This window comes from Herpailurus yagouaroundi, unplaced genomic scaffold (assembly GCF_014898765.1).
Source record: "Herpailurus yagouaroundi ecotype Mexico unplaced genomic scaffold, PumYag 222, whole genome shotgun sequence".
Lineage (NCBI taxonomy): Eukaryota > Metazoa > Chordata > Mammalia > Carnivora > Felidae > Herpailurus > Herpailurus yagouaroundi.
The window spans coordinates 4512860-4524924 of record NW_024412453.1 but is presented as its reverse complement, the minus strand read 5'-3'; the positions used below and the strand labels follow the sequence as shown (position 1 = coordinate 4524924).

At 40.7% G+C, this 12065-nt stretch overlaps 1 protein-coding gene across 2 annotated transcripts in view; it reads right to left on the bottom strand.

Moving 5' to 3' along the window:
• GDE1 (glycerophosphodiester phosphodiesterase 1) overlaps window positions 1-10640 on the bottom strand; it is a 20582-nt gene extending 9942 nt beyond the window's left edge. The window contains exons 1-2 of one of the 2 annotated variants that reach the window (XM_040458927.1): window positions 10223-10640; window positions 1293-1468 (exon numbers count right to left, since the gene is read on the bottom strand). In XM_040458927.1, the coding sequence (XP_040314861.1) occupies window positions 1293-1468; window positions 10223-10483 (437 nt within the window). In that variant the 5' untranslated portion in view covers window positions 10484-10640. The remainder of the gene's footprint in view (window positions 1-1292; window positions 1469-10222) is intronic. The other variant, XM_040458928.1, reaches the window with a different exon arrangement.
• Window positions 10641-12065: the final 1425 nt, after the last annotated feature.

Below are 12065 nucleotides of genomic sequence, written 5' to 3'. Positions count from 1 at the left end.
TTAAGGTATAATTTCCTTTGTTTGACTTTTCTTTTTTTTTTTTTTTTAAATTTTTTTTTCAACGTTTATTTATTTTTGGGACAGAGAGAGACAGATCATGAACGGGGGAGGGGCAGAGAGAGAGGGAGACACAGAATCGGAAACAGGCTCCAGGCTCCCAGCCATCAGCCCAGAGCCCGACGCGGGGCTCGAACTCATGGACCGCGAGATCGTGACCTGGCTGAAGTCGGACGCTTAACCGACTGCGCCACCCAGGCGCCCCTCTTTTTTTTTTTTTTTTTTTAATGTTTATTTATTTTTGAGAGAGTGAGAGAGAGAGAGAGACAGAGTGCAGACAGGGGAGGGGCAGAAAGAGAGGGAGACACAGAATCAGAAACAGGTTTCAGGCTCCTAGCTGTTAGCACAGAGCCTGATGTGAGGTTTGAACTCACAAACTGTGAGATCATAACCTGATCGAAGTTGGATGCTCAACTGACTGAGCCACTCTGGTGCCCCTATTTGTAATTTCTTTCAGATCCTAGGAAAATAAAGTCTAAATCTTTTATAGAGGACTATAACATAATCACTGGGTTGAATACTCAAGGAGTATTGATCATTGTCCAGAGAACTGATACAAGATGAGTAACAATGAGCACACATTTTGGGAGGGATTTAAATAACCACATTCCAAAGTTTATTACCCAGTATACTAATTCCAATGTGTTTATAGCTGTTAATGGTGGGAATGGTGTGGGTTCTGTGATCGTTCACTTTTGGGAAACATTAAAGTGAAGGTAAGAATTGTTGATGTGGACTGTTTGTCCCCAAGGGGAACATCTAGAGTATAGTGCTTGATCTGAGTTAATCACAGAACCTTTTTCTTGTGGAATATCTTACAGGACTAGTTCTGATATATATACACATATATATATGTGCATGTGTATATATATATATAAATATATATATGTATATATATTTATAATTTTTTGTATATATATGTATATTTTATATATATAAAATTTATATGACAGTACAGAGTAATTGTCTAATGTTAGTAATGTTAGTGACTAGATATTGTCTTGAGAATAATTCCAAAGCCAAATTTGGCCTCCGTGGGAAAAGATGAAAAACATCCATGCCTTATTTCTGTTGTTTCTGGCACCGTGCTCATTACTTGGGAAACCTGTATACAGTTCAAAACAAAACACAACAAAACAATTTTCCTGGAGAAGATGTGATTAGAAGGTGCCAGTGTCTTTCTGTGATCTCCAACAAAGCTGAAAGGTACATTTAAGTGACAACGAACCACTTACCTTAACCTGTGATTTGCTGCAGGATTAAGCTTCCTAATTTGTTCAAACGTCAAGTCACACAATCGACCAGTACCATCGGTCGTCCTATCAACTGTGTTATCATGCATTAAGACAGGAATCCCGTCGGAAGTAAACTCAATGTCCAACTCCACACCTGTTGCTCCATTCTTAGCTGCCTTAACAAAAACATCAACAATATTAATGGCAAGTGGCCAAGGTCACTTTACAATCTAAATGCTCCAGACAACCAACAGGGCTAGCTAAGGAGACAGCTTCTCTTACCGATTCCTTCCCCTTCCTGTAACAAATAGCAACCCATCCAGTTCCAGTTTCTACTTTTCCAGATGATATAACCTTCCTTCAACCTGCACACTTAGGGATTCCTCAAACGCTTCAAATTCCCCACCCATGGTAGTAGACGGAGAGGTTTCTGGAACTAAGTTTTCTTTGGTTGCTTTACCTCTTTGGGCCATTAATGGCTCACAATTACAAATATTTAGACAAATTCCATGTTTACCTACACTCTGTTTGGTACAGCATCTCTGATTACCCTGTGTTTGTTGATTAGCTGTATATTGCACTACTTCGGCATAAACAGGATGAGCCAGGGTTTAGTTGGTTTAACTCTACCTTCTGTATCAGAAACACCAGGCCTGCTTCTAGGGGACATTACATTTGTTTATGTGAGCAGCACTGGCTGTTGGCCAACAAGCTGGTAAGCATGATAAGGTACACTAGAATTTATCTACAAAGAGAACGTGAACATTAGAATATATAAAAAGAGAACCTGAGCACGCTCCTCTGAGACACGCTAACCCACATTTGCTTCCTTGGCTTGTCACAATGAAGACATGAAATGCTCACCACGATCAAGATTTTAAATTAAAAAAAAAAAAATTAATTATGCAAACACCCAGAGCAGTATACAGCAAAAAAGACTTCACAGATGTTAATATTTTGCCGTATTTCCTTCTATCTCTTGCTGCCCTAAAACACAGTAATAGTTACTATTTAATAAGCCTTTTCTATATAGTCAGGCACTATTCTAAGTGCTTTAAATGTATTAACTCATTTGATTCTTGCCATATTTGGGTAGGTACTATTGATATATTCATTTTCAGATGAGGAAACAGATTAAGAAACTTGCTCTCGGTTGTACAAACTAGGACAGAGTAGAGGCTGTACTCTTAACCATTAGATGTTTACTACTGACCCTACAGATAGAGTGAAATTTCTCCCCCTTTTTCTCCATCTTCAAGTTGATGTGCATCATTCCTGTGCCATTCCCTTACAGGTCTTTATGTATTTGCTACATACATAATTACAATTAAGTACCTGGAAATGGTGTACAACTCTTGTACCAGTGCACAGTAGACATTCAATAAATGTTAGCCGTTGCTATTTATTGTGTTCTTTAACACATTTTTAATTGTAACATGGTTGGATTTATCAGTCATGTCCTTTATGGGCATAGATTATTCTACCTTATTTAAATCCTTTCCTACATTTATAAAGATATAACACAACTATATTTTCTTCTAAGCTTCAAAGTTTGACGTCCACATTATGACCAAGATTTTCCCCATCTAAAAATCCCAATTCTATCACTCACTGGCTGTGTCATCTAGTTACTTATCATACTCTAAGCTCAGTTTCATCCTTTTTAAGATGATACTTTTCTAATGACCCTAAGAGTTGTGAAGATTTAGAAAGAATGCATGTAAATTACCAAGCTTGGTGCCTGGCTCGAGGTTGGCTCTCAACATAAGTTTTGATTCAGAAAACACATCTGAGAGAAAAAGCCATTACGATAATGATTACATCTTATACTGGTTAAAAAGTTAATCGTTTTATAAGATTAAAAGATATCTTTTCTAAATTAAAGACAATAGTACATTGGGAAATCAATATGGATTATATCATTTATGACATAAAACAAGATGACATTTTCAGTATTCACAATGGAACTGTCTCACTGTGACACAAATGTTCTCCTTAGTCCTTGAGGCGGGCACTATAATTAGGTTCAATTATATCTGTATTCATTAGGGCCATCTTTATTTAGTTGCAATGCAAGAAATAACAATGGGGAGACATTGTATCTTAGCAAGATTACTAGAACTAATGAGTTCATTTATTTGTCTTTTCTAAGTAGTTTATGAAGGCCCAAACAAAAGCTTTATAAAAGAATCACCATACTAGAGTTTCTCAGACCAGATCTTCTAATGGCTGCATTCAACTTTCTTTACCAGGACTTTTATGTTATTCCAGATACAGAGGCAAAAAGGTAAGCTCCTGATTCTAATTCATGTATCAGTATATAATTCGTACTCATCTTTTCATTTATAACAATTCCTTATAATAGTATCTTTTCTTCTATACATACAAAATTTCACATAAAACATTCACATAAAATTTCACACAAAAACATTAAATTTCACATAAACAAGTTTATAAAAACATTGCAATTTTATTAAAACTTTATTTTATGTTAAATGTATTTATTTTAAAAAATTAAAATAAAATTTATTTTATTTAAAATGAAATAATTTAGGGGCGCCTGGGTGGCTCAGTCGGTTGAGCGTCCGACTTCGGCTCAGGTCATGATCTCATGGTCCATGAATTCAAGCCCCGCGTCGGGCTCTGTGCTGACAGCTCAGAGCCTGGAGTCCGCTTTGGATTCTGTGTCCCCCTCTCTCTCTGCCCTCCCCTGCTCATGCTCTCTCTCGCCCTGTCTCTCTCTCAAAAATGAATAGACATTAAAAAAAAAAAACTTAAAAAAAAATAAAATGAAATAATTTATTTTAAAATTATACTAATAGTTTAAGTAATAGAATAGCACAGTGTAGTATAGTAATAGCAATCAGATCAATAGTGGCCTTGGGGCAGAGGGGTGAGTAGAGGATTAACTCCAAAGAGAGCACAAAGGAACTTTCTGGGGTGATGGATATAGATTAAGATAGTGGTTACCCAGGTGTATGTATTTATCAAAACTAATCAAACTGTACAATGAAAATGTCTCTTCTATTAATGTAAATTATACTTTGATAAAGTTGGTTTTAAAACTATTTGCTTTAACAAATTCATTATACTTATATGACTTTTTAACTGTTTCATTGAAAAGTACGTTTTAAATATCCATCACTATACTGTAACTTCACTTAAAGAACTTCATTTGTGTTGACTGATAATGAAAACCACAGATTCCACTAGTAAAACACAGAACGGCAGTGTTTTTTGGTGTATAATTCATCCATGTACAATTCAGTGGTTTTTATTATATTCACAGAGCTGTGCAACCATCACCACAATTTTAGAACATTTTCATCACCTCAAAAAGAAACCGTGTGTCCATTAGCAATCCACATTCCCGACCCCTCTAAGTCCCTCTATCTCTATGGATTTGCCCATTCTAGACACTTTATTTATTTATTTTTATTATTTTTTAAAGGTTTACTTATTTATTTTGGGATAGAAAGAGAGACAGAGGGTGAGAGAGAGAGAGAGAGAGAGAGAGAGAGAGAGAGAGAGAGACAGTGAGCACATGAGCAGGGGAGGGGTAGAGAAAGAGGGAGAGAGAATCCCAAACAGGTTCCATGTTCTGTCAGCACAAAGCCTGATGCAGGACTCGATCTCACAAACCATGGGCCCAAATCAAGGGTCAAATGCTAAACAGGATGAGCCATCCAGGTACCCCTAAACATTTTATTTAATAGAATTATATAATATGCAGTCTTCTGTGACTGGCTTTTTTCACTTAGCATATTTCTTTTCTTTTTAATGTTTATTTTTGAGAGAGAGACAGAGCACCACCAGCAGGGGAAGGGAAGAGAGAGAGAGAGGGAGACAGAACCTAAAGTAGGTTCCAGGCTCTGAGCTGTCAGCACAGGGCTGGATGTGGAGCCTGAACTGACAAATCGGGAGACCATGACCTGAGCCGAAGTCGGACGAAGTCAGATGCTTAACTGACTGAGCCACCCAAGCACCCCTCACTTAGTATGTTTCTAAGGTTCATTCATGTTGTAATATGTATCAGGACATCATTCTTTTTTCTTGCCAAATACTATTCCATTGTATGGACATATCACATTTTATTTATCCATTCACCAGCTGATGGATATTTCTGTTGTTTGAATAATCTACGAACAAGTTTTTGCATGATGTATGTTTTAAGATGATAACTCTATGTTTAACCTTTTAAGGAACTGCCAGACTGTTTGCCCCACTGGTAGTGTATGAAGGTTCCAATTTCTCCACAACCTTGTCGAAACTTGTTATTGTCTGTCTGTTATAGCCACCCTAATAGGTATTTCATTGTGGCTTTGATTTCTATTTTCCTGATGGCTGATAATGTTGAGTATCTATTCTTATGGATTTATTGGGTATTAATACATCACAATCCTACCAACAAATACTTACTGAGTGCCTATGAGATAGGAGGTACTGTTTTAAGAAGTGAGGAGACAGTGGTGAACAAGAAAGAAAAGGATTATGGATCTTATATTTCAGTAGGGAGAAACAGATTACAAACATGTTACATGTAAATTATGATGGTGACAAATGTTTTGAAAAAGAAAACAGAGAGTAATGTGAAGGTTAAGGCAGGTGAGGGTCACTAGACAAGGCCGCCAAGGAAGGCCTAAGAATATGACATCTGAGGGGCGCCTGGGTGGCTCAGTCTGTTGAGCGTCCGACTTCGGCTTAGGGTCATGATCTCACGGTCTATGAGTTCAAGCCCCGCGTCGGGCTCTGTGCTGACAGCTCAGAGCCTGGAGCCTACTTCGGATTCTGTGTCTCCCTCTCTTTCGGCCCCTCCCCTACTCGTGCTGTCTCTCTGTCAAAAATAAACATTAAAAAAAAAAAGAATATGACATCTGAGCTGAGGCCTTAATGATCAAAGGGAGAAAAACCATACAAAGAGTTTCCAAGTAAAAGAAATAGCAAGTATAATAGAAAGACCACAATGTAGGATGGAGTCACAAAGTGTTGACTGTGTACCCAAATCTATTCCCCTTCTTCCCTGCTCGTAGAGACCTATTCTTGCCCCATTTTTCAGCTTTCTCTTGTGTTTGGAGTAAGTGAACTAATTCCAAACCCTCTGTGTGTGTGTGTGTGTGTGTGTGTGTGTGTGTGTGTGTAGGATGGAGGCTTCTGGGAAAGAGGGATTGAGAGTGGATGGTGTAATGTGTAAGAATGGGACTGCAATGAGGAAGACTAGTAAATATGCTGCAGATGGCAGAGCAGACAGATCAACACAACCTGAGTCCCATGATTACAAATTGAACAGCTGAGGGGCATCTGGGTGGCTCAGTTGGTTGAGTGTCTGACTTCGGTTCAGGTCATACCTGGCAGTTTGTGAGTTTGAGCCCCGCAGCTGTGCTGACAGCTGCTTCAGATTCTGTGTCTCCTCTTTCTGCCCCTCCACCACTCTCACTCTGTCTCTCTCAAAATAAATAAACATTAAAAAGTTTTTTTCAAAAAACATTAATTGAACAGCTGAACAAACCATCCTAGAAGTCACCTCTCCCACATATTCTTGTTATGTGAGATACTAAGTCCTCTTACTGTTTGAGGTGTTTGAAGTTAGAGTCTCTATTACATGAAGCCAAAAGCATCCTAATAAGCACCTAGGGTGGCTGGAACAGAGAACGGGGCTTTGAAAAAGATATAAGATAGAAGGTGTTCAAATTTTATTTAATTCCAGTAGAGAACCACTGGAGGATTGTAAATAAGAGCTGGACATAATCTGATTTATACTTTTAAAGCTGCACTCTGGCTCCTGTGCAAAGAATGGACTGTGGGTATAATTAAATTCCTCAGTCACTGTTTATAATCATGTATCTGTTTTTGGAATACACTTATTTAACTTCTCTCAAGTTTTTCCTTCTATATCAATTTTATAATCTACCAGAAATTCTACCATTCTCAGAATGTCTTTCCTGATTTTTTACATAGTAAGATGCTTGAGAATATAAATTATGAGCTGCAAACATACAAAGGGAGGAAGAACAGGACAAAAAACAAACTTTGATGGAAATAAACTACATGTTCCTTTCGAAGCTGAGAGAGGATTCGGCTTTATCTTCTGCAGTCTGTATTCAGCAGCTAAATTTTGTTATAGATAAAAAGTTCATCGATATTCAAACAAGTTGAACTAACACAATTCATTTCCTCTTAAGACCAGGAATCAACTTGGCACAATGTTTATTACACATATTAAAGATATGCACAACCCAAACATGAATGGAAATTACTATAATTCCCTTAGAACACAACAGGATATGAAACACTATATGTGTATGTGTATTTCACATACATACTTCCTCGTTTAATATGATTAATATTCAGTCAAATGTGTTCCTGGCCAAACCACTACATCATTGATAAATACTTAGGAATGCCTTCTGTGTTCAATTAACACTGAGTTACACTTTAAGGCAACTTACATAAAGGTTAGTTGAAATGGAAGCCAATGGCAATTATGTACTTTTTTCCTTATAATTATCTTTCTTTTCATGACAATTCTCCTGTATAGCTATGTTACTTCACCTGACCTATTTGAGTGTAAGACAGAATGTAAAATACATTCTCCAATATCTTTATATTTATTTATTTTTATTTATTTTTAAGGATTTTATTTATTTATTTATTTTAATGTTTATTTATTTTTGAGGGAGAGAGAAAGAGCATGAGAAGGGGAGGGGGCAAAGAGAGAGGGAGACACAGAATTTGAAGTAGGCTCCAGGCTCTAGACTCTGAAGTGTCAGCACAGAGCCCGATGCGGGGCTCAAACTCACCAACTGTGAGATCATGACCTGAGCCAAAGTCGGACGCTTAACTAACTGAACCACCCAGGCATCCCAGTATTTTATTTTTAAGTAATCTCTACACCCAGCACGGGGCTGGAACTCACAACCTTGAGATCAAGAGTCGCATGCTCTTCCAAATGAGCCAGCCAAGCACCCCTTCCCTTGGTTCTTTGTGATGGAAGGGAGACAGAGCACCTTTTCTAGCTTTCTATTTAAAAATAAATAGAAAGATATTAAATCACCTGGACGACTCTGTCGGTAGAGCATGCTACTTGATCTCGGGGTTGTGAGCTTGAGCCCCACGTTGGGTGTAGAGATTACTAAAAAAAACAAAAACAAACAAAAGCCCCACAAAGAACCAAGGGGAAAGAAGCATAAGAGAAGTCTAACTTGGTTTACTAACACAGAGTTAGGTGTCCTCCACTAAATTAAAAGCTGCCTTCCTGACCCCCTTCCTTCTTCAAACTTAAAATTTTTTATATTTACACTGAGCTGATTTTTTTAAAATTTTTTTTCTTAATGTTTATTTATTTTTGAGACAGAGAGAGACAGAGCATGAATGGGGGAGGGTCAGAGAGAGAGGGAGACACAGAATCCGAAGCAGGCTCCAGGCTCTGAGCTGTCAGCACAGAGCCCGACGTGGGGCTTGAACTCAAGGACTGCGAGATCATGACCTGAGCTGAAGTCGGACACTTAACCGACTGAGCCACCCAGTCGCCCCACTGAGCTGATTTTGAAAATGAAGGCCATCTTTAGATTATTGGCCTAAAGAGCTTACATTTGTGGAGGTTATCATGGGCCAAGCACTTTCTGTGGACTACCTCACTGAATTATATAGCCTATTAGGTGGATACCAGTATCACTCCCATTTTACAGATAGGGAAACTGAAGTCAGGCGGGGAGGGTAGAGTAAAGAAAGGTGCCCTGATGGTGTCTTGTTTCCACACCCTACTGGGGACTCCGATTGGGACACAAAAGCTTAAGTAACTTGCTCGTTATGTAATACTGTCTGTCCCTAGCTAGATAGCGAGTCCAGGTTTTTACATCCCGGAACACGGTCTAATCTCTGACAAAGAAAAGCACTGGGTCTTGGAACCAGAAGGCTGAATTCTAGAAGGAGCTGCATGTGTTTGAGTCAGTTTTCCTACCCATTCAGTGTTAAAATAATCTCTCAAAGAAATGTGAGGAAGAGATGTACTTCCACAGATGCAAAAGCGCCTGTATAAGTGTAAATCTCTCTTACTATGCAAACTATCATTATGAAGTCAGGAGGGAGACTGCCAGGATCTTGGAGGGAGCAAGAGTCTCAGGAGAGCTTGTGAACAAGAGGCAGAAATTGGATCAGCAGTCCAGCTGCAGGGGCTGTCTGGCATAAACTGTGTGTTTGGAGAAAAAGGTGATAAGGAGAGAGATAATTTGCAGGACAAGCAAACACAGCTCCTGTGAATATGATCCATTTAGAATAAACTCAACTACTGCCAGAGACTGTACTTAATCTGGCCACATGTCCTGCTTCATTTGCTAGTCTTTGTTCTTGTTCCTTGAAGTCAGATCACATAGTGTATAGTCTCTTACCTGAACGTTCCAACATCGTCCCCACCTCCCGGCTTTTGCACTCGCTGTTCTCCTTTCCTGGAACACATTTCTCTTGATCTAAGGCTGGCTCCTTCTCACAATCCCAGCTGCAGCTCAAGACAGGTCTTCTGAGGGGATTTTTCTGATTACTCTATCCAAAATAGCCCAAGTCCTCTTCCCAGTCATTCCTTATCCCGTTACCCTATTTCTTCATTACACTTTTCACTCTCTTAAAGTATCTCACTTGTGTGTTGTTTAAGGCGGATTTTCCCCATCCCAGCGCAAGCTCTGTGAAAGCCGAGGCCCTTTCTGTCTTGTTTAGGAGTGTGTCCTCAGTGCCTGGCATATAGCAAATATGTAGGTATGTGCTGTGTGATACAAATAAGTTGTGAGATTTCTGACTTCAGAGGGATAGACGGCCACTGGGATATATTCCCTGTGTACGAAAGGTATCATGAGAATACTGGAGAACCTTCGGAAGGTCAAGCAGAAGTACAACCTCCCAGGAGGGGCGGGGGTGGGGGGCGCGAAGCGTGGGGGACTCACCAGCCGAATGGCCGCCAGCGTGTTCTCGGGCGCGTCGTGGCTGCCGCCGCGGTGAGCGATGGCGGAAACGCGGTCCCGCGGCTTGAGCACCTGCAGGGCTCTGCGGGAGGGCACAGGCTCAAAGCTGAACAGGCGCAGCAAGAGGTAGAGGCTGCCGGTGAAGAGGCAGGCATTGAAGGGACTACGCGTTACCAGCAGGAGCAGCAGTAGCAGGAAGGAGAAGGGGCCCAGGAGGCCCCCCTGTTCCTCCCACAGCCACATGCCGGCGCCCGCACCGGCACGGACGGGAGTCCCGGACCCGCCGGGCTCCCGGATAAAAGCGAGAAGCGAGGGCGAAAGCACAAGACACTCGCCGCAGAGGGAACCCTCTTAGGGGACCAGCGCCGCACAATGGCGGCGGTGGCCCCATCCGGAGAGGGAGGGAGCTGTTCAGCCAATCAGGGTGAGGGATCTGCAGAGCTCGGGGGCGGAACCGCTGCCATGGCAACGAAGGTGGACCCAGGCGCTAGGCTCACGTTCCAAAATAGCTTTGGATTATTCCGGGGTTGAGACCTCAACCAAGGTTTTCAGACTCCAGAAGCGGGTGGGATACAAAAGCGGTCTCATGGTTGTACAGCTGGAAGGGATCTTACTGACTCTTCATTCTGCCCTTGAGGAAACTGCCCAGGAAGCCTTGCAGGGGCAGGACACTTAGACTACTTATTTATTCAATTCAGGATGTGCAAACAACAGTCCAGGCGCTCAGGATACAGGAATGAGCAGGACCAACAGGGTCTCTGCTCTCCTGGGGTTTACATTCTCGTGGGGGGACGGGCGGGGGTGGATAATAGTGCTTAGGGAGTACAGCTCACATTTGTAGAGCGCTTACCATGTTCCAGGTTCTGTGCCAGCAAACGTTTGTCTTATGCATTATCTCATTTATTCTCAACAACAGTTTTCGTCGAGAAGTTTTATCTCAAGAGATTGAATTCAATCGACTTTAGAAGGATTTTTCAGATTCTGAGGGAATGAAAGAGCATAGCAAAAGACGCACAATCGAATTATAAAGGTGGAGGGGATTTTAATGATTCTTTCATTTTAGAGATGAGGAAACCGAGGCCAGGAGCGGTGAAGTGAATTGCGCAATTAATGACAGTCAAGACTGACATCAAGCCATCCCAGTTTTAATCCTGTGGCCCTTCCACTCCTCCTCCTCCTGATCTTACTTCTTCTACTAAGGGCTAATAGTGAGACTTTTGTACCAGGCACTGCGTAAGAAATAGATCTCATTTGTTCTTCACAACTACCCTTGTGATAGGCGGTGTGTGTGTGTGTGTGTGTGTGTGATAGGCACTCTTAAAACTCATATTACATGTGCAAAAATAGGCACGGGAAGAATTTTCAGCAAGAAAGACAGAAGGTAAAACAGAGTTAGGAAATGGAAAGGGGCAACTAACTACCTCATATTTTGGGGAAAGCTGGTAATATGTTTAGATAGAAGATTTTGGTAAAACATTTAGGGCTTTTTGGGCCATCTTGAACCTGTTACTTTTTGTTCTTGGACGTGTTTTCCCACTGATTTGCAAAAGTGTAGGGATGTCTTGAGGCTTAGAGTTGATATCTGGGATTCAGCAATTTTTTATTTACGGGAAAAAAAATTTGGTAAGTGTTGTATGTTTTCCAACGACCACAAATAAAGAGGTTATCTCTTCACAGATACGTAAAAAGTAGCAATTACAAGGAACACTTCAGGGGGTTCAGACCTGAGGGGCGTTCTTACAGTAATACATTAAAATTTTACAGGCCCTAGCTTGCAGTGAAGACTACGTTTCCCAGCATGCACTGCGCCGCCCGTAAGTACTAC